Source organism: Lineus longissimus, chromosome 3, assembly GCF_910592395.1.
Source record: "Lineus longissimus chromosome 3, tnLinLong1.2, whole genome shotgun sequence".
In the NCBI taxonomy this organism is placed as follows: domain Eukaryota; kingdom Metazoa; phylum Nemertea; class Pilidiophora; order Heteronemertea; family Lineidae; genus Lineus; species Lineus longissimus.
Window position 1 is genome coordinate 1,410,048 of NC_088310.1, and position 20,174 is coordinate 1,430,221.

Consider the following 20,174-nt stretch of genomic DNA (forward strand, 5'->3'; position numbering starts at 1 on the left):
CAATTGTTTGGTAAAGGTGATTGCTCGAAACCTTTATCATCAACTAGAAACTTCAGTGCCTTCCATCTGTGCACCCAGGCTTTGCCATTGTCTTAGCCAGCAGGAGCCTCATTAACAATTTAAATAGCCTCTCTCACCATCTTAGCACAATGGCTCCGATATGGCAAAGACCACAAAACAAGCTGGAGACTGGACAAGGTATGAGGGCAGAGAAGCATGGCCACGGTTCCTGCATCCTCTTCAGTCTTTTTCATTGGGAAGAGGCGAGGCCGACTCCACTGGGTACGACTGTACAGTGTGAGGAGTGCGGGATACGGGACAAGAATACCACTGCTACATTATCAACATTATAAACAAAACAGCTTGATACAAAGGTGTTTCTGGAAAAGATAAAGTCTGTTGTAATCAGCTGGAATACAATTTTTAAGCAATACCGCGGTGTAACAGAAATGTCAGTCCTCAGTCATTGAATGTAAGATCATATTCACTAAACGTTTGTATTAAGATTGTTGCCACGGTCTTAAACATTGCCAAAGATGCTCACAGATTCTGACATTGCTAACCTGATCAAACCCTTACAGTAGAAACATGCTGCTGATGGGCCCCCTCTTACCCCAAATGTTGCTACGACCCATCATCGAGAAAACCTAATGTCTCACGTCAGCATGGACACCTACATTTCTTTCAAACCTGTGTGATATCCCAGTTGATGAAGTGGCATATTTATTGAGGCACACACTCACATAGGACCATGGTTAAGCCATCAACTTGACGCTCCTTTTCTTCTGTTTCCTTGCCGTATTTTGCGGCGTGACATCAAACCTAACGTGCTTTTTCAAGTGGTTCCTCATCTCCTGGAACATAAACAGCCGGTCCTGCATTAAGGAACCTGTGGTTGACCTTATCGAGTGACCGGACTGGGCCCGGCGGAGTATGGAGGTTGGTGGTCGCGGGGTTGTGGGTCCAGCTGAGTGACCAATCACTTGAAGTGCTGGTCCCGGTGACCGACGACCCCCGACACCACTGACCAGTTTCTGCCTCATCAGCGAATCCTGCGCGGCCACGGATCTCACATCACGCATTGGCGCTGCCATCGCCCCGACTGGGTTCTCCAACATTTTTAATCCATCCGTATCACCATGTGTCATGATGTAATTAGCGCTTGATCGCGGCCGTCCCTCAGATACCGGTTTCAAGATAGTTTTTTTGCTAGGAATAATCGTCACTTCTTTGACATAACCAGGGGCTGAGCCAGATTGCCCAGATTCGGAATTTCCATCGACCTCACTGCTCAAGTTTTTCCCATCATCGGAAGACAGCCCACTGTTTGGCAATGTTGGCTGCTCGACATCATTGCTAGGATTTTCAATATTTCGTTCCGCAATGTCACCATTTACGTTTGAGTCAACTCCATTAGCGACCGAAGCAATGTCATTATTTTCGAAATATTTCCTGTCATCAAAGATTTTAAAGTTCGAAGAGCGCAAATGATAAAATGTTGCTGCTAATTTCAACGCCTTTTCCATGTCCGTCTCTTCTTGTTTAACCTTTGTTTTAGATCTGGCCCGCCCTGCGCCACCATGCTTTGCCCTAACTGACTTCCTCGCGTAAGCAGCGTACGGACTAGGTCCTATCAAATCTCTAGATATTGTCTTATTTGGGAAACCCTGACTACTGTCGCCCATTGAAAAATGTCCCATGTAATTATTTTGTTCTTCCACTTTAATTTTCCGTGACCTTTCATCCTTTTGTTTTGGGGCCAAAGAGGAAAGGTCTAACTTATAGACAGCAGTACCACGCGACAGTTTTCCACCAGTTTGAACTTCAACGTGCGCCTTCTTTTCATTTTGTTTCACTGAGAGCATGTCAGCCAAGCGCTCATTGGACGGCGTACGTCTCACGTGGACACCCTTGGTTCTCTCGTTATTTTCACTCATCGAACCTCTACTAGAACCCGACAACGGCCTTCCTTTAGGAGTATCAATATTATTCAATTTTGATTCAGCTAAGGCTTTCGGCAGCAGCACATTACCAACAACTTCAAAACGCAACGGCAACAACTGTTCTACCTTCATGGCGGGTGGAAGCTTAGGTCTGACCTGCCTGCTTTTCACATGGTCAGATATTTGTCTTATTTCCTTCTGCTTATCGATTACAACCACACTTTCCGATTCAGAAGACTTCGCTTCATCTTCCGCGTTGTTTTTCGTACAACAAGCACATTTCCCGTCTTCCCCATGTTTAGGAAAGTGAACAGGATAAGGCGGTTGGAACTTGTCAGCATCATCATCATTCCTTGTGTCAGCCTCTTTCGCTTCCTTTGGTGTTTCTGGTTTCACTGCCACTGTAGCCTCCGCACTTGGGACATCAATGTTGTGCATGTCACCCATGGACAACTCCTGCTTCACCGCACGTCTTCTGCTGGTAGGTCCAACCTTGGCTTTGGTCTTCTCAACCTCATTGCTAATCAACCTTTGCAATGTCCTCTCGTCACTCGTCCTGCGCGGTCGCCTTATGGAGTCAATAGCTTCAGGTTCAGTCAGCCGCGCGTTCCGGACTTTGACAGAACCAAGCGAAATACTCCTACGGAGACCAACTGTTTCTATGATTTCATCAGGGGTTTGTTTTTCCCTGCTCCGGACCGAGGAGTGCCGAGCAGGGGCGCTTTTCAGCCTATCCATTTTTACATCGTTTTGTACATTTCCTTCTCCGTCTAACTGTTCATCGTCCAACAGAATATCAGGCACAGACGTCGACCGCCTCAAAGGATTATTCGCATCACCCTCGCGACCTTGAGACTGTTCAAGAAGGTCACAAATGTCGTACTCCTTTTGATCCTCCATTCCGCTGAGAGCTACCCTGACCTTGACCTTCGATACTGTCTGATGCATCTTAAATCTCTTCAGTTTTTGTGACATCTGCCATTGCGCGTGCTTCATCAACGAAAGTTGGCGCTGCCTTTCAAGTTCATTGAGGGCAGCCTGTTTCTCCTCCTCAAATTGTATTTTTTTCTGCATAATTCTGGAAAGGAAAATGATAATTATTAAATCTATTCAGAGGAGACTGATAAATGATTTGGCGGTTGAATTCAAGCCAATCACTTGACAACTTTCTTGGCGAATGGTGGTTTTCTTCCATGTTTTACTATGATCTGAAGTATTACTGATACATTTTCCAAAATAGATCCTTCACTGAAACGGCTTTGCCAGTCTGGGCCAACATGGGTGTTTCGGAACGGCGTCCACTTTTGGTCCTTTTCAGTTGTGATCATCACTTCAGAACAACCAACAACTTGTAACTACAGAATACTTTATCTCATCTCTGATTCGTGAGGGCACGGTGATAGAAAACGATAACTTACCATAAAATGAAGAGCTACCTGTACGAGTCCAAGTCCTTTTTACGATAGATGTGCCATTGGATATGCGGTACTTCGCCGATGACATGTCCATGAACGAACGCTAGCAATTAGGTGTAATATCCATTCGACTGGTGACATGAGTCCATGACAAAATTCAACCATCACATTAAACAACTAGTAATTCAAAATGTCAGTCGCTTAGTGTTATTGGCCAAAGACCTCCATTTGCTCACGCAAAACCGTGACCAAGGAAAAAAGTGCCAACATCCAACATCATATTAGTCCATAACATGCAATATTAATGGGCGCCACAAAAGGAAACGAGCGTTTATATTCCTACAAACTCTATAACTGATCCTTCTCTAGGTCATTGCCAACGCTTCCAAAAGTTGCTTCCTTCCCAGAACCAAGTTTCAAGAACCAAGTTTCAATATCACTCCATGGCCTTAGTACAACTTAGTATTCCACGTATTCGGAGGACACAATGGATGTCTATAGTCGTCAAAACGTTTTTGCCTCGCATTAGAACATCACTTCACTCTCATACAGTCGGTATAGGGAAATATTTGCAATCCTTCATATTATTTGGACATGAGTTTAGATATGTTTACCAGTAGCTAACGCACTCATACCTAGTCACGTCTATAAAGCTTATACCAGGTTATTTAATTCTTCGCTACCGAAAGAAAAGGCTAGACGGGACAATATTCCGGTTCATATATTGTTTGAATATCAGGATTAAGTTTCTTAAAGGAGATTAAATAAGTGATATTCGTTTTACCGTGGGTAAGAAAATTGCTATGAGAAGTGTAACAACACAGGAGAGAAATTTGTGATTAAAATACACAAGATTACGCTTTCGGTTAGAGCCGTTTTGTAAAAAGCATAACATTTTGTATGGGTGGTTTGCAGCGTAGGAAATAAGCCTCTAGATCGCTTAAATAAATCCTTAAGTACTCTCTAAGAGGCCATGTACGTGTGATATATATCGTGAGAAGGCTGTTTTTTTATTCGGTGACAGCCCGGTTTGGCCAACAATGATTTCACCATAAAGAAATGAAACACCAAAACGTTCCCATGCCGAATGCGGTCCAAACAATGTTCAGTTATAAAACCTGCGATAGATGGCACTGTAGTCGATCGAAATGGACGGCTGACATGGATGACGCATTTGTCATCATTCTGTTCAGACGAATAGCATCCATAAGAAATGTCAAAGTCGTGCTTGAAATAATTTGAGATTTATTAAAAATGCGTCATCAATTCTTTGCACAACGAATGTATATTCAAGAATTTACATTAAATAACAAATCAACCTCATCACTGGACATAAACAGCACAATTCATAAAACTGATCAGTTATATGTATATGTAATTGTTGATCTTTGCCATTTTGCAGTCGCACATATAGCAAATGTGTGGAAAATATCACAGTCAAAACATGTTTTGCCTGGTTTGACCCCAGTTTGGGGTCAGTTTTCTGACCTCTAGAATCATTCACATCCTTTCCTTATCAACAAATAAACCGTCATTCAGTCGATCAAGGCGTGGTTCGCCACTATTCCACACACGCGGTCTCAGAGTCAATTAACACTCCGACAGCCAGTCAGGAGCGGGTTTGGTGAGCACGTGGCCCACCATTCAGTACGGTCAGAGCCTCTCAATGCGCTGCCTCTCTCGAATCACCGCCATCAGGCCAACTTGCCTGTAGTCCAGTCGCGGCGCAGGATTCTTTTTCTCCTCATTCCGAGCCTTAACTCTTCTCTTGGCTTTCATCTTGACATTCTTAAACTCAGTGTTGATGTTCAAGATCTCTCTGAAATACACAAGAAGGAACCACTTTTAAACGTGCAGGATAAAGAGACACAAATCTTACATGAAGGAGATGCTGCAGCGAGTTCACCGACATCTAGCCCATAGCCAGCGCCAGTCTAATCGACATCATGTAAATGTCGGGACCCGAACGATCTCCACCCCATCCAGCAGGAACGTCAACTCTTCGTCCGAGCAATGGAAATAGCGTACGCGTGGGCAAAATAGATTGAACCTATAAGCCTCGTTTCGACCACAGGGAGTATCAACGCGTAACTCCTTGGATAACTTGCATGAGGAATGAGGTGAATAATTGTCGTTTACGCTGGACTATACTATAGATATGGATGCAGAATGACTAAAATGAAAGCTTACGAGATGTCGATCTCTCCGTCACCATCTTTGTCCAACATCGCAATGAGATCGTCCATTTGGGATGACGACAGGGGCGTGTCAACATTCTATAGATAGAACAAAGGAACAACATCAGAAAGCAATCTTAAACAACCTTGAGTTCAATGGTAAGCGCCTCTCTACAAGCGCGTTCTCTCTCCAAACCTTGGAAGGTTCTTTTAGTTACAACAATTACAACGATGCTTGTATTATTCCATTGGCAAAGTTTACCTTCAATCCCTTTACAAATTCATTCCTATCCAAGGCCCCGCTTCCATCCTTGTCCAAACCTCGGAACAGGTCAACCACACGCAGGTGGTTGGTTTCCATGTGGATCAGCATAATTTCAAGTGGATTGTACAGGTTGAGTTGGAATGGCGCATCATAGTCCCGATTTTGGCTGCTTGTCACGTGTCCAACCTCGCATTCGAATGACCGCCGTTCTTTAATGGCGTCGACAGAGTCCATGAATTCGTCGGTTACCGTTACATCCTGCAAGAAAGACAGGGCGTGTACGGAGGAAAGGATAGACATAAGGTTACATCAAGAATTCATAAAGACTTTATTTTAGGTTACATGAATAAAGTTCCGCTACGGAACATTTGCAACGAATATGGTAGAGGGTTCTTGAAATTTTTCGTATCGGGATCCCCATTCCTTCAATTGAGCAACCCGTAGATGTCAGCTACACTGCAGATAAAAATGTAGAGTCAAAATTCCAAGTCCAAAGACACTAAGGTACAAAGATGCATTCATTACTGTGGACACCTTTCTTAGCCAACGAACTTGACTAATCATGGTGCATCGGGAAACCGTTTTCTTCACTTACCCGGAGTTCAAATCTTTCCAGGTTGGTCACCTCACTATCTTCAATATCTCTTATCAAAGCCAGAGCACCCGCCGTCGTCATCGGGTTTGAACTCATCTGAAGAAGCATTGTATTGTTCCTTAGTAGGATTGGAGAAATATAGGTTTGCATTTGACGTGGATTACCTGCTCGTTCTCTTCTTCAGTTCACCAACTTCGGGAAAGCAACATGTTCTCGATCGTCTTCCCCACAATAAAGCCATGTGATTGTCTGTTTCTTGCATCTAAATGTTCACCGGGGTTGTAAAATGTGTCATAAATGTCTTGTTGGACCAAGGTTTGGCCGTTCATGCAATCGAAAGTCCATAAATACGCAAAGGTTAGCAACAAGGGATCACAAACCACTACTGGCATGAACAGAGTTCGATGGACCCCACTATTTCGTGAACACTATTGGTAGGCCCTATATGAACATATCTAGTTCGATAGACGACTAAAATCGAGATTCAACCTGTTTCGTACCTTTAATACTTTGAGGGCATAGTTAGTTGTGAACATTTTGCCGATCAAACCAGCTGCTGATATGGGAATTCGATTGTTGCTGAGATCAAGTTCCTCCAAGATGTTGTTGCCTATCAGGAGAGCATCAGCGATGGCGATACTTCCAAACACAGCGAAACCATTCTTGTTGAGGTTCAGTTTCTTAAGTTTTTTATTCTCCTGAATAGGAAAAGGAATGCATGAATATGGAGGTTTTGGCACACTACCGGTTCGATGAGGCAACACTACGGTGTACATATATATCAAGTGGACCGAAATGGCGGCACAAATAATAAACACGGACTTCAAGCAATTCAGGTTCTTAAGTCCGAGATATCAACATTTGACTCCGCTACAGATAATGATTGAGCCGGAACGAACACATCTGAAGTCCACCAGTTTCTACGAATGTTCCACCGCATCCCGTACTCCGTGTGCCAGTGCAAGTGTGACACCCAACGCAATGACCCTTTCTCAGTTCCATCCCCATATTCCACAGTTCATGTGGTGTTGAAATGGATGTTTCAGGAAACTGTAGGACACGTCCGAGTCGAGTATTTTCTCTTACCCTCAACCCCTCGCCAATCGCCTCGCATCCTTTCAGCCTGATCTGGTTCCAACTGAGGTCAAGGTCAACAATGGACCGGTTTTGCCCGATTGCTGGGCCCAGCGCCATCCCACCTTCCGAGTTGAAGTCATTCTGGCTCAGGTTCAGATACTTCACTGAGTCGTTTTTCTAAAAAGAGAAATGACAAGGATTGCTGTTGCGAATGAACTAACGTGGTTGTTCCCGACCAACTTCTTCCACCAGTGCTACATTAGCTTCACAATCACTTTATTTACCAGTTGTGCATCTACATACCTCAATTATTTCAGCTATGAATTTGGCGTCCTTGTCTGAAAAACCATTCGCTGAAAAGATGTAATGAGACCCTATTTATCGTTTCACGTGTATATTGATATAAGCCAAGAAGCAAACCTTTGATGTCAACCCCCGACGTCTGACCACCAGTAGGTTCTTATTCTCTTGTAGGAATAAAATTACTTTCACACATGACCATCGGACTGCCGAAGCACTAATGACACAACTAGCCTTGGTCCGCCCTACGACTTTGGATCACATGACCTAATTGCGACGATACATGCAGTTGGCCCACAATAAAATTGATCTCCCAGCCAGATCGAGATTCTCTATCTTCCTATTGGTCAAGAGACCCACCAATGAGATGCGACTTACCAGCTAAATTAAGATTCTCTATCTTCTTATTGGTCAGAAGGCCCAGTCGAAGAATTTTAGCACCTTTGTTACCGAGACGGTTATTGGAGAGATTCTGAAATGAAACCAATACTACATGTAGTTCTGTAACAAGTGCCAATACGCGAAATACGCCCATTGGTCCGGAAGGACCCTACCTTCCCCAGGCCAAATACCAAGTGATAATTGAATATTTACAGGGAAAATTTAGCGGGTTCTATGTGTTATAATTTCAACATAGTGCACAAATGCCATTTCTGCCAAGTGATAACCTACCAGTTTAGTGAGCACAAGGTTGTCACGGAGGAGGTCTGAAAAATGGATGATTCCTTCCGGGCCGAGCCAGTTGCCCTCCAGATCTAGCGTTTCGGTTAGATGTTCCACCTAGAAAACAAAAACAACATAACATGAAAAATAACGTGTGACAGTTCGTGAAAAGCTCGAAAGTCCACGGTAACAACTGAATATTCGGGGACGGAAATGTGTCGCATCGAATTGGGATTTCGCCAAATGAGGCAGCTTGGTCTGACATGGGGAACATCTACAGACAAGCTGCCAACCGGTCAACTTGGAGACTGAAAATTGAAGCCTTATTTGCCCTCTAGGCACGAATATGACTAAGTAAGTAAGTAAGGTCTCACATTCCTTAATCACATACCTGTAGTGGTAACGAAAGAGCCTGGGCCTCCTTCTCCGCCAAGCCCCGATGTCTCATTCTCAGCTCGGGGTTCTCCATGTTCCTGATGTAGTACGAGATGGGTGTCAGGCCATTCTTACTGCACGCTTTCCGGTAAACAACCTTTCGCTTTCGTTTCTCTGTCGCTGCTTTGAGTGGTGCTGAAATTGGAAACAGCTGCCAGTCATTCAAGAACCCAAACTCTACGTACAGTCAAAAAGGTTTCAAAGATAAATATATAATTTTTTTTTAAACTTCGATATGCCATCAGCCTGGAATGCTTCACCCACCTTCAATCTCCAAATCGGTGTCATAATCACTGTCATCAATATCATCAGATTTCTTGTGAAGTTCCGTGATAAAAGTGCCACCACCTATGGCACCCCCGCTGAACGTGGACTCCACAGACTCGGGCCTCCCACTCTCCATCATCTCGAGGAGGGTCTGAACCCTCTCGGGGGGTTTCGGGGAGGTACATATCGTGCTGCCTCGGGGAAGCCTATGCTTGGACTCGAAAACAAGGCTGCCCGACCTCCCGCCTGATTTGGAGTTCATCCGGATCGGAGGAAGAACAGGGTTGGACGGCTAGAAAAATAGCACAACCTTAGAGTAACCAGGCACAAGATAAACGTGAAAGAGGGAGAGGAAAATTTTATATCCATGGAAATAGCACAATAATTACGTATATCCACTCTAGACTTGTGGAACATTGAAGAACTGTAAGCGATTTTCTGGCAGAATTCAGCATCACAAGATCAACGATAGTGTGCTGTTTCTTGCCACAGGCAACTGAAACAGGTGTCAGGAATGGTCAAAAGGGTTCAGACAGAAGAGGGAGCAAGAAATCCAAAGACGGGACCTCCTTCTTCTACCTTAAACCTTGATTAGATATTTTACAGTCTTTTAACCCCTTATTGACCCTTCATTCAGCGACCTGCGCTCTAGCGCCCATCACTTTTTTACTCCCACACTATGCTGAGGGTATTTACGAAAGAAACGGTGCATGACATACCGGTTCAAATCCACCTTTATACGCCATAGTTACTGCTTCACTACAGCGGAAGAAAGCCCTATAGTAAACCAGTTATGTATCCTGTATCCAGATTGGAGACCCATTTTCTACAAGTTCGTAGATTCTTACAATTATTTGTTCCAAAGGCATCTGAGCAGATTACATCCTGTGATAAACCGATACTGAGGTTTCGACCTGTTGTTTTCTTCACGCCTGCGATGATTGGTACCAAGGATACCAATCAATACGCGAAATCTCCTCTACCACATTATCCACGTGACGGTGACTTATCACCTTCTCCAAGTTTGGCTAATTGACACAAAGTATGATAAATGTATCCTTCATTCATCATTAACAGTATTGGCTGAAACAAAAGTTATTCTTTGTATATCCAATGTTGATTTTGCTCTACTCGTATGCCTAGCTGCAGCCAGTCTCTCGTATACACCACCTGCTCGCCTTAGGTCAATGCGTTAGGCTGGCACTGATCTGACATGACTAAATCCAATGAAGACATCCCCGGATTTCAGTGAACAACGTCAACCGTTTCAGTAACCTATCATATCACATTGTAAAACTGCCCCCTAGCGTTCTATTTGTATCAGTTTACCTACCATTCACCGGCTCGGTTTATGTTTTTCTCCTTTTACTAAACTTTTGACGATGCCTGGGACTTCTGTATACATAACATCAGGCTAAACACGCCCACTTCCAAAACACACGTTTCCAACACACGTCAAGTCAATGGTTTGCTGGAAACTATGGCAACGTCGATTCTTGCTGTCCTTGGGCATAAATATCACCACCAAATCGCATCTGCCTCGGAGAAAGATAATCAACAACAGGAGAACACACATTCGAACATCCTCCGAAACATGTATGAAAATCCGATAGTTGAATGAATATTTTAAACGATTCACAATCACAATACCATCAGGGACAGCAGAATGTATAATCGGCGCTTTGAAATTTATTGTATATTTCAGGGATATCATTTCCGAAAGCACGGGGCTTCCAGTCGTTCTATCCAATCAGAAGAGTTAGATTTGTCATCCCCGGTGATGGACTAGAGCTCGACCAATCACAACGCGTTTACTGTAAATTGTTCTTTCCTAAAGCGGCGAATTCAATATAAATCTGTTTCCTTCCTCGTTTCATTACTTGCTTGGTAAACGACGCTTGTTTGCCATTTTCTGCTTTCAATCAACGGCGCCGTTTGCTGAAGGTCTTATTAACCAACATCCGCCGCAAGAAATGAACTGCCACGGTAGAAGAATCAAAGAACTGTCAACAAGGAATTAGTGCCTAACTGAGATTATGCCAGAAAATGACTCTCACAGCAGGCTACCAGCAAATATCAATAACAAAGCGACATGACTGTTCTCCAAGGTCATCCCCACTTTTTGAAATCAAACCGAAGAAATCGACTTTGTCAGGTCAATCAAAGTGTATTCACTTGTAGTTCCTTTTCATTTGTAGTTTCTTAGATGCTGTCGGATCGGTAATCAGACGCTGTAGGGTGCTCACCATCCGGCGATGTCGGAAGCTTACTCCTGCACGCCACTGCGGCTCAAATCTTCATGGATTTCCATAACTAATACACTCGTACCATAGCCCGTTTCCTCCAGGTTTGAAGCAGAGATATTTCCGCTACGACTGTTTATATCAAGCCATCGTTCTATCAACCAGGCAAGGAGAAATGAAATCGCTCCGTATTGTCCACCGAAAACTTATGGCCAACGAAAAAAGAAAGGTATATACTTAGGTCTAAACACTTAATTTTCAACCTTCTACGGTGAAAAAATTGTACGCAATTTATCCAAGAATTTGATCAGAAAACGCTACCACAGGGGAGACGGACGTAGGTCTTTGGTGACTCGCAGTGATTGGTCTCATCTGGCACAATCGTCGTTCGATTCTAGTGTTGGTCGGGTAATTGGATTTGCGAAGTAAATGCCTTATTTGTATTATTTCTCATCGATTTTGAGCCAAGTGATTAAGGTCTCTAATCGTTTAATACTTCAAATAACAACTTTAAGGGTGGCAGTTTGTGTTACGACGATTGTATATCAAGTGACTGTGCAGACATACCCTATATACACGTATATAATCATGCATAATGTAATGTGACATTGCGTAACGTACCTGATTACATTTTCCTTCAAGCCGTTGCCCTGTAGTGATGCTTTAAGCAATATTCAAAGGAGAGGAAGAATGAGATAGTTGACAAGAAGACAAGGGAGGTTGTATGTCCAATAAGCCTCTATCTTCGCCCCTGTGTAGGTCGATGTGTGACCACAAAATGCGGACTATAGAGGGGACAGCCGTGGCTCACCAACGAGGCTCATCGCCTCATCGGATCATCGGCTCAGTGATATACATATAACAATGCTAATCAAAAGTCGTTAACGCGCTTAGGGGTGAATCCCCGTCACGTTTGCCTTTGTTAAATGCCCTGTTTTGTGGGAAATGACTCTCGATCAGTAAGCACTTAAGGAGTGCACACAATCAATGCACGAAGGCATGAGTATAAGTCTAGGAATTAACACATGTTTGTAAAATATATATTTTACTTAATTTTCTATAACATCAGAACTATTTATCATTCAGAGTCACTGCACAGACCTAGTCAAAGGTGAACTGATAGAACAAGAGTAAATTTAGACGGATCCTTCAGTATCCTCGTCAATTGAAGGAAGGTGTCCCTCATGGAGGCGTCCTTTCCCCAACCTTATTCCCGGTTTTCATTAACGGAATAGTAGCATCTTTTGAGATGTACAGATCAGTGCAACACCCTCCACGCGGATGATCTGTCTGCCTGGACAACCTGCTCGAACATCCCAGTCGCCACAGGAATACCACAATCGACGATCGGAGGTAGAAGAATGGTCTAAAAGATGTGGAGTTGACACATCACGGAACTGTCTTCACGCCATGTACTCGCTCTCAACAACAAAGGAAGAAATAAATCACCATTGCAACTGCCAACCTCCCAGAGTAGGATCCAGTATTCTTTGGTGGGAATCCGGCCATACAATTGCTCAAAGTTAGATCATACTCAGTCTACGAGAAGAGTCTCAGAGTGCGACTATCTTCAAATTGGTACCAAACGCAATGAAAAAACCCACACAATATCAACGTGTTATCAAGCGTTACATTTATTTATTACATGCACGTACTCGATCAACACAGATTAACATGTAATCATATCTTCTCTTCGCCCCCTGGTGAACTACACCATGGTTCGCAAGTATAATGTTTTGTGTCCAAATTCCAACTTTCAAATAGGTCCTGGCTCCGTCAGCCGATTGCGCTGTAGTCTACATCAGCACGACCTTCCTACAACCAGATATAGAAGGCGAGCGAGAGAAACAGGTCCTTAATGTGTTAACTATGAAGTGGTCACTGACAAGGCAACACATTCAACTGCGATGGCCATGTCCTGGACATTTAGCCTTACTTTCTTTTGTCTGTCCCTTCAGCATGGCAGGTCATCACGTAAAACCACTCTATACATGTGTTTCTGTATACCATCAACGACATCTCGCACGGGATGGATCGGGACTGTTCAAAAAGCCTTCTCTTTAAATATGAAGATACAAGAATGACCATCTGTGTTGCATTGGCATTCAACGTCAAATTTCTCTGCAGGTCGATGCGAATCTTGCGAAACTAGAAGCATGATAATGAATGAACTTAGTTGACTACTTTATATGACATAACAGTTGGAAATAATGAAATGAACACTGCATAGTCATTAGAGAAACTTATTTTGTAGTCCGAATGATTGAAAATGATCCATATTCCCGAGTGGTGATCTGAACAATCCATCCTGCCTCGGCATCTGTGGGATCCTGGACTCCATACCATGACCCGTCCCAAATCCCTGGCCCATGGACCCCTGCATTTGCATTGCTCGATCGTGACCCATTGCAAATCCTTGGCCCATCGACCCCTGCATGTGCATTCCTCGCTCGTTGCTCATTCCGAATCCTTGGCCCATGGAACCATGTCTTGCCATGACTCGCTCGTCAATCGAATTCCCCATCATACCGAAATTGGACACCCCTGATATCATGCTATCCCGGCCGCGCATGTGAGACGGGTTCTCCAGGTGAGTCATCATACCACCCTGTCTCCCATCGAGACGTCCCCTATCCCCGGGGTTTCCAAACAGAGATCCCATGGAGTCCATGTTCATACGCCTGTTCCCGCTGCCGGAAAACGAACCACTCGGATTCATTGACATATTAGAAAACGCAGAATTTGTTGTGGCCAAACTTCCAAACATATCATTGCTCATCTTAGCAGACGAGCCTTTCTTACTGGATTTTTTCGGCTTTTCCCGCACATGTTTCTTTCCTCGTTTCGAACGAATGCTATCTTGGCGAATTCTCTCAGGTTCCGCGGAATCCTCACAGCAACTCGAACTTGAACTCGTCCCATCCGCTGACGTAAATTTCTGATTACTAACCCTACGGGAAAACTCCCGACTCATTTCCTTTTTGGCCATGGACTGGGTGAACCCCCCAGTCTGCTCATCATGGAAGAGAGCTTGTTGCATCACAGAGTCACTCATATTCATCGACTCCGAGAAGATCGCTTCTTGAGCTGAACCCCGGAGTGGAAGTAACCTCGCGTTGCGCTGCGTCTCGGCGGATTCCGGGTGCGGAATATTAAATTGTCCAACGGATCGCCGCTGTGATCTTTCTTTGAGCAACTTCCGCTGCTCTTTGATCCGCTGGATCTTATCCCCGTCATTCCGCTGAGTCTCACGCTGCATCATCTGCTGTATCCTCTCGGTCATCTCCTCAGATATTTGAGCAGAACTCGAAAAGGCGTCCTCTTCCTTCTCGGCAAAATTAAGCGACGCATGGCTTGAGGAGGGACTTATCGGCGGCAGGACCTTCTTGGGTGACCAATCCACGTGATGAGTTGGCCTGCCCCCAAAGTGAGGTGATGGCGTACGTGAACTACCGCTTCTTGGTCGGTCATCGTCACTTGAAAGAGGCGAGAATGGTCTGCCGCCGCGATTATACGAGCTGCTTTCCTGGTGCATATTCGACATGTTGGGCGACGGCATGTTTGGCTTATTCGGCATGTTCGGAACACTATCTCCTCCACCAATGAGATTCCCGCCGAAGCAGTCGAGGGGTATATTCCAACAAGTCCCGTTTCCACGTTCCCTGATCCTCAGGAACGGCACAGCAGTGAACTCCAGAGACTTCGGATCAATTCCACAGCTCTCCTGTAGTCTGATGGTTGGTGTGGGCTCCTCTACGGACACCACAGACTCCACGTCTGTGCAGTAATTCTCGTGGTCATCTGGCACTTCGTAGAAGCGGCTGCGGTCATGTTGGGTGGACACCGAAACACCCATTGCACTCTGGAAAATGATTGCAACGCTATTAACTACAAGACCGTTAAATATTGGGATTTTAATGGATGCATTCAATTCTGTGATATCGCTCGCCGACTACCGGGGAAATAAAATGACGGACGAAACCAGACGCTGGGGCAGTATGCCGCAACATAAGATAGCCGTCATGTTGATGGCCGCTACAGTGCCGCTGGATGAGAACAACAGAAATATTGATGAGAATTCTTCACATTTGTTACAAAACGACTTAACCGTTCACTTTATACATGGTCAATATGGCCACTAAATATACCAACAGATTTGCCGAGTTACTCACGTATAGATTTGACGTAAAAGACGTTCAGACGTGTTAGTCCTACTTCAGGCTTCCTTCCCTTATATTTCCGCAAACGTCCAGAATATACCAGATAAGCTGCTCAATTGACTTGAGGTGTGTATATGGAACTTGCAAATGATGACAAATTCTAACCGCAAGACTTTTGTTGCTTAGATACCCTTTCAATTTTGTCACCCATTACCAGACCCCCGCATCTTTTGATTTTTATCATACACTGTACGTCACGGCACCGACGGAGGGGTCCCTCTCAACACCTTGCGCGATCCATCCTAACTGCGATGAAGTCTTCACCTTTCCGATGCAGAAAAAGCACTTTTACCTCCGTTCTCCAAAATTGGAACGCAACATAAATTTGAAAGGCCGTTGTTCACAGGAAAATTCAAATGCATTAGCTTTGTTCCGATTTACACAATTATGCAGATAGCTTTACAGTCACTTGATGGTGTCGAGCAGACCGGGAGTGTAGTCCTTTTTGAGGCTTCCTTGATATGTCAACCGAGTAAAAGGCTCATATTACCCATCGCCCTCATCAAGTCCCTCCTTGTTAGTGGCGTTTGGGTTGGCATATGGTTTCACTGTGGAACACACGTTTCATTGTGGAAAATCCAAGCGGAGGATGAGCAGTGATCAAGATGGGGTTCACGTTTTCACATGTTACGTGTCACTTTGCGCATGTCATTCGAGTCATGGAATACTAACAAATCATTTCAAGAGTGTGGGCTACACGATTCACATTGACCTATACCACTGTCATGTTACCGCCGTGCACGTGATGGTAACACCCGTCTCATGACAAGTGAAAACGTGAATCCCACCCGCCTTACGTCGTTTTGTAGAAATGATTAACCAGAACGTGTTCACCGGCGAATGATTTCATTTGACTTTTTATTTGTTTAAATCTCGCTCCTGCCTGCAGTATGTCGGAGAATGTCACGATCGGATGCTGAGGAATGTCCCTTTCATATCACAGATCCGGAAGAGATGTTGAAGACTGATAAACTATTTATATAATGTCATGAGTACTTCTTTAAAGACCAAAGAATTGAACCAGTCGGCCGAACCAGTCAGCCAAACAGCATGAAAGTGCAGTCTGGCTGACTACTTAAGTGTGCCTGGCGTCCTGCTTTAAGTGTGCCTGGCTGACAGCTTAAGTGTGCCTGGCATCCTGCTTCTTGCATCTTAGCCGTAATTGGTCCTTTTTGCTGAGGCAACGGGTTTCGTAGCATGGCTCGATACAAGACACCCTGTTCGATGGAGTAGGCGAATGCTAGTTCAACAACTTCTCACTAAGGTCACTAGCGTAAGGATAACTGGCTTGGGTACCTTCATTTAATACACTAATGGTAGCTATCTCCATTGAACGCCTTATTTTTTCTTCTAAGTCTAAATGGCAGAATCGGGCGAAGTAGAAACACAGGGCTCCAAAGAATGCGTCACTGGCTCCCTGTAACGAAAGGAAAATGACATGTGGAAGATAAACAAGGCAAAGGTCTCTTGAATCTCATGCAGTCTAGGAAGGGATCTTTCCTATCCATCAAATCTGTCCAAGAGGCATAGCTACAACTCACAAAACGGGGTTCCTTGTTGTTGACTGTTGATTACCATAGTCTCGGACGTTGAGGTCCATGGCATAGCCATCTCACGCTTCCGATAAGTGAAAGATACATAATCAAAGTCAGTATTGCCCACCCACTTTAGACCTAGTCTCGGACGTTGAGGTCCATGACATAGCCATCTCACGCTTCCGATAAGTGCAAGAGACATAATCAAAGTCAGTGTTGCCCACCCACTTTAGACCTAGTCTCGGACGTTGAGGTCCATGACATAGCCATCTCACGCTTCCGATAAGTGCAAGAGACATAATCAAAGTCAGTGTTGCCCACCCACTTTGGACCTTTCAATTCCCATGAAACGTACTGTGGAATCCACGGCCTGGACCTCTCTGGCCGGTAAATGTTTAGCCTCTCCACCTTGAACTCTCCCATACACGCATCCTTGATGTCCGAGCGTAATGATGGCGACACTGCAACCCCTCTCCAACAGACATCTACAAACCGACTTAGCTTCTTCCACAGAGTGACAGGGACGTCCAGTTATTGTGCCGGCCTGGAAAAGTAGTAGAGACGCCTGTTACTGTAAATTTGATTGGTTTTTTTTGTCCCTCTTCATTATTCTGCGAGGAGGAGATTTTGTGAATAGAGCAATCTACATTCATGGCACAAATCGTCAGAACGCCAGTGATGCTTACCTCGAATTCATTGCAGAAGAAAACATCTGTTAGGTGAAAGACGTCGTCAGTTACAGAGCTGCAGTCCAACAAAGGAGCTGCATTGAACAAGGTAATCACTGAAAACGGAACGGTGATGAGCGTATATACCATATACCAAGTACTGATTAGATTCTTCAATCCATACTTGCATACATGTTAGCAAAACGGTAACAGCTCGCCATTACCTTACAATAAACGCAAATACCATACATGTAAGCAATTTAGAGAGCATTGCAACCGAGTCAAGATCAATTTCCCTGTTACGTACGTCCATATTTCCGTCCCAATCTCAGCGAAGCGACAGTTGTCTCTACATACGGCTCAAGTATACCTCCAATCACAGCAGCTTGTTTGATCATTGCTTCGCATCTCTCGATATCGCCTGGTTGAATGAGATACATACAAGCTCTTGAGACCTCATCAATCCGGTTCTGCCCTGGAACAAAGGAGAGACTGATGGAGATTCCATCAAGAACAGTTTCCGTATAACCAGCGGCTTTAGCACGACTGCTAACAGACTCACCTTGAAGTGGAAGATGACATATTACACTGAATTCAAATACCAATCAAATTGTCAATTGGCACGCCACATCAACACTCCGACAGCCTCTCTAGTTGCGTTGGTGATCGGAATATCAAACGTTTTAACTTGCCTCTTTTGCCATTCGCAGCAACCCCAACCATACATTTAGCTAGTCGGTGGAAGTCTTTAAGAACGCCCGCAAGCGCGCTAACTGAGTGATACCTTTAGTACAATGAATCACGGTATTTCTTACCGTCCTCGGCAACGGCGATATCGACCATGTCGGTGCTGACGCCCGGTGATGCTTCGACATATTCTGTAAGAGAAGTACACCAAAACAAAGCTATACATCACCATAAAGACGTAGGACGTCAAATCTTGGTGTAACGATTTGAGAGGTTTTTCTTCGGAGTGTTCCCTTTCATGGTTTAGGAAGGTTGAAATTAAAGATGGCAAGATTTTTCTGATCCACGTATAGAAAAGTGACGGTCGCTCGAGCTGTCGATTGTACGGAAACACTGAATTATGGGCACTGAGACGGCGGCACAATGGCAAAGAACATCTAGTTAACGTACCGGTATTCACCCCATATTCATGTAGTCCTCGAAGATGCATCTTCCCATAGTCGTCCTCCCCGATCTGAAAAAGCAAGTCGGCCCATTATAAATAGGCCTTATAGATATGCGCATGATTGCACCTTAGGGTCTGCATACAGCAAAATCGGCAGGGAGTCGTCGCAAGTACATTCAGCACCATTCTGAAACTCGACGGTTCCTGAGCGCGCCCCGGCTCCCTTTCTACCGTGATATCATTATTCAGGTTGGTACTTGCCTTACTTATAAGTGCCGTCCTGGCGCCAAGCTTGGAGCACATGACGGACATATTGGCGCCCTTCCCTCCGCATTGGATCTTCACGTGGTTTGGTTGAACGGACTTATCCCCTAGCGACGGAATCTCCCTGTAGTAGCTGTAATCAGTAATAAATTTCATTGTAACCATGGTAAACTGGGCATGGGAACCGTTCAGGGTACAGATCTGTCATTTTCTAGACATATCTGTCTGCTGCCATTTTAGTGGCCTGCTGACAGCAGCGATCAAAGACGAAACTTCGGAAACGCCCCACCTGTAATAAAAAATGTAATAAAATACCGCAATAGCAAAACAGCATCAGTGCCGACATCTATTGCACGACAGATCGTGGCCGTCTTTACAGTATTGCTCTTCTTTCACAATGTCGATCAGCTCCATCGATCGGTGGATGTGCATGTAGATGTGCATGTAGATGTGCATGTAGATGTGCATGTAGATGTGCATGTAGATGTGCATGTAGATGTGCATGTAGATGTGCATGGAGATGTGCATGTAGATGTGCATGTAGATGTGCATGTAGATGTGCATGGAGATGTGCATGTAGATGTGCATGTAGATGTGCATGTAGATGTGCATGTAGATGTGCATGTAGATGTGCATGTGCACGATTGTCCAATGGCCTAAAAAAACCCGGTTGTTTTCTATCATTAGTTTGACATACTGGGACCATGTAAATAGGCCTAAATTGCCGGGTAAAGCACAGTAGAAGTAGGCTAGAAGTAGGCCTACTGGGTTTCCTGGTGTAATCTGAGAGTAACCAGACTTTAGTCTACTCTGTCGAGTCAGTAGCAGCAACTCTCGGGGGGGGGGGGGGTTGATAATATGTGTACTTATACCTGACTCGATCAGTGACGATTCCACCTACGATCACCACCTCCATGTGCACGTCCATCTTGCCCAGCTTTCCCGCCTTTGACCTTCAGCCTCGTTTTCGTTGCT

The 20,174-nt window shown here is 44.6% G+C and overlaps 3 protein-coding genes across 3 annotated transcripts; all 3 read right to left on the reverse strand.

Moving 5' to 3' along the window:
• Window positions 1–4,670: 4,670 nt before the first annotated feature.
• LOC135485085 (leucine-rich repeat-containing protein 74B-like) lies at window positions 4,671–10,789 on the reverse strand. The gene is made up of 12 exons (XM_064766819.1): window positions 9,857–10,789; window positions 9,135–9,429; window positions 8,827–9,005; window positions 8,445–8,552; window positions 8,151–8,244; window positions 7,776–7,825; window positions 7,482–7,649; window positions 6,896–7,093; window positions 6,396–6,491; window positions 5,798–6,058; window positions 5,549–5,634; window positions 4,671–5,177 (listed from the first exon to the last, which is right to left on the reverse strand). Exons 1-12 carry the CDS (start codon window positions 9,881–9,883, stop codon window positions 5,012–5,014), a joined length of 1,728 nt encoding a protein of 575 aa, XP_064622889.1. The 5' UTR covers window positions 9,884–10,789; the 3' UTR covers window positions 4,671–5,011.
• Window positions 10,790–13,049: 2,260 nt separating this feature from the next.
• LOC135484989 (uncharacterized) lies at window positions 13,050–15,929 on the reverse strand. The gene is made up of 2 exons (XM_064766715.1): window positions 15,553–15,929; window positions 13,050–15,242 (listed from the first exon to the last, which is right to left on the reverse strand). The coding sequence occupies exon 2, from the start codon at window positions 15,234–15,236 to the stop codon at window positions 13,614–13,616; it is 1,623 nt and encodes a 540-aa protein (XP_064622785.1). The 5' UTR covers window positions 15,237–15,242; window positions 15,553–15,929; the 3' UTR covers window positions 13,050–13,613.
• Window positions 15,930–16,017: 88 nt separating this feature from the next.
• On the reverse strand, window positions 16,018–20,146 carry LOC135484936 (ribokinase-like). The gene is made up of 8 exons (XM_064766645.1): window positions 20,072–20,146; window positions 19,197–19,332; window positions 18,941–19,004; window positions 18,619–18,681; window positions 18,111–18,278; window positions 17,822–17,919; window positions 17,491–17,679; window positions 16,018–17,017 (listed from the first exon to the last, which is right to left on the reverse strand). The coding sequence occupies exons 1-8, from the start codon at window positions 20,125–20,127 to the stop codon at window positions 16,841–16,843; spliced, it is 951 nt and encodes a 316-aa protein (XP_064622715.1). The 5' UTR covers window positions 20,128–20,146; the 3' UTR covers window positions 16,018–16,840.
• Between the last annotated feature and the right edge of the window lie 28 nt (window positions 20,147–20,174).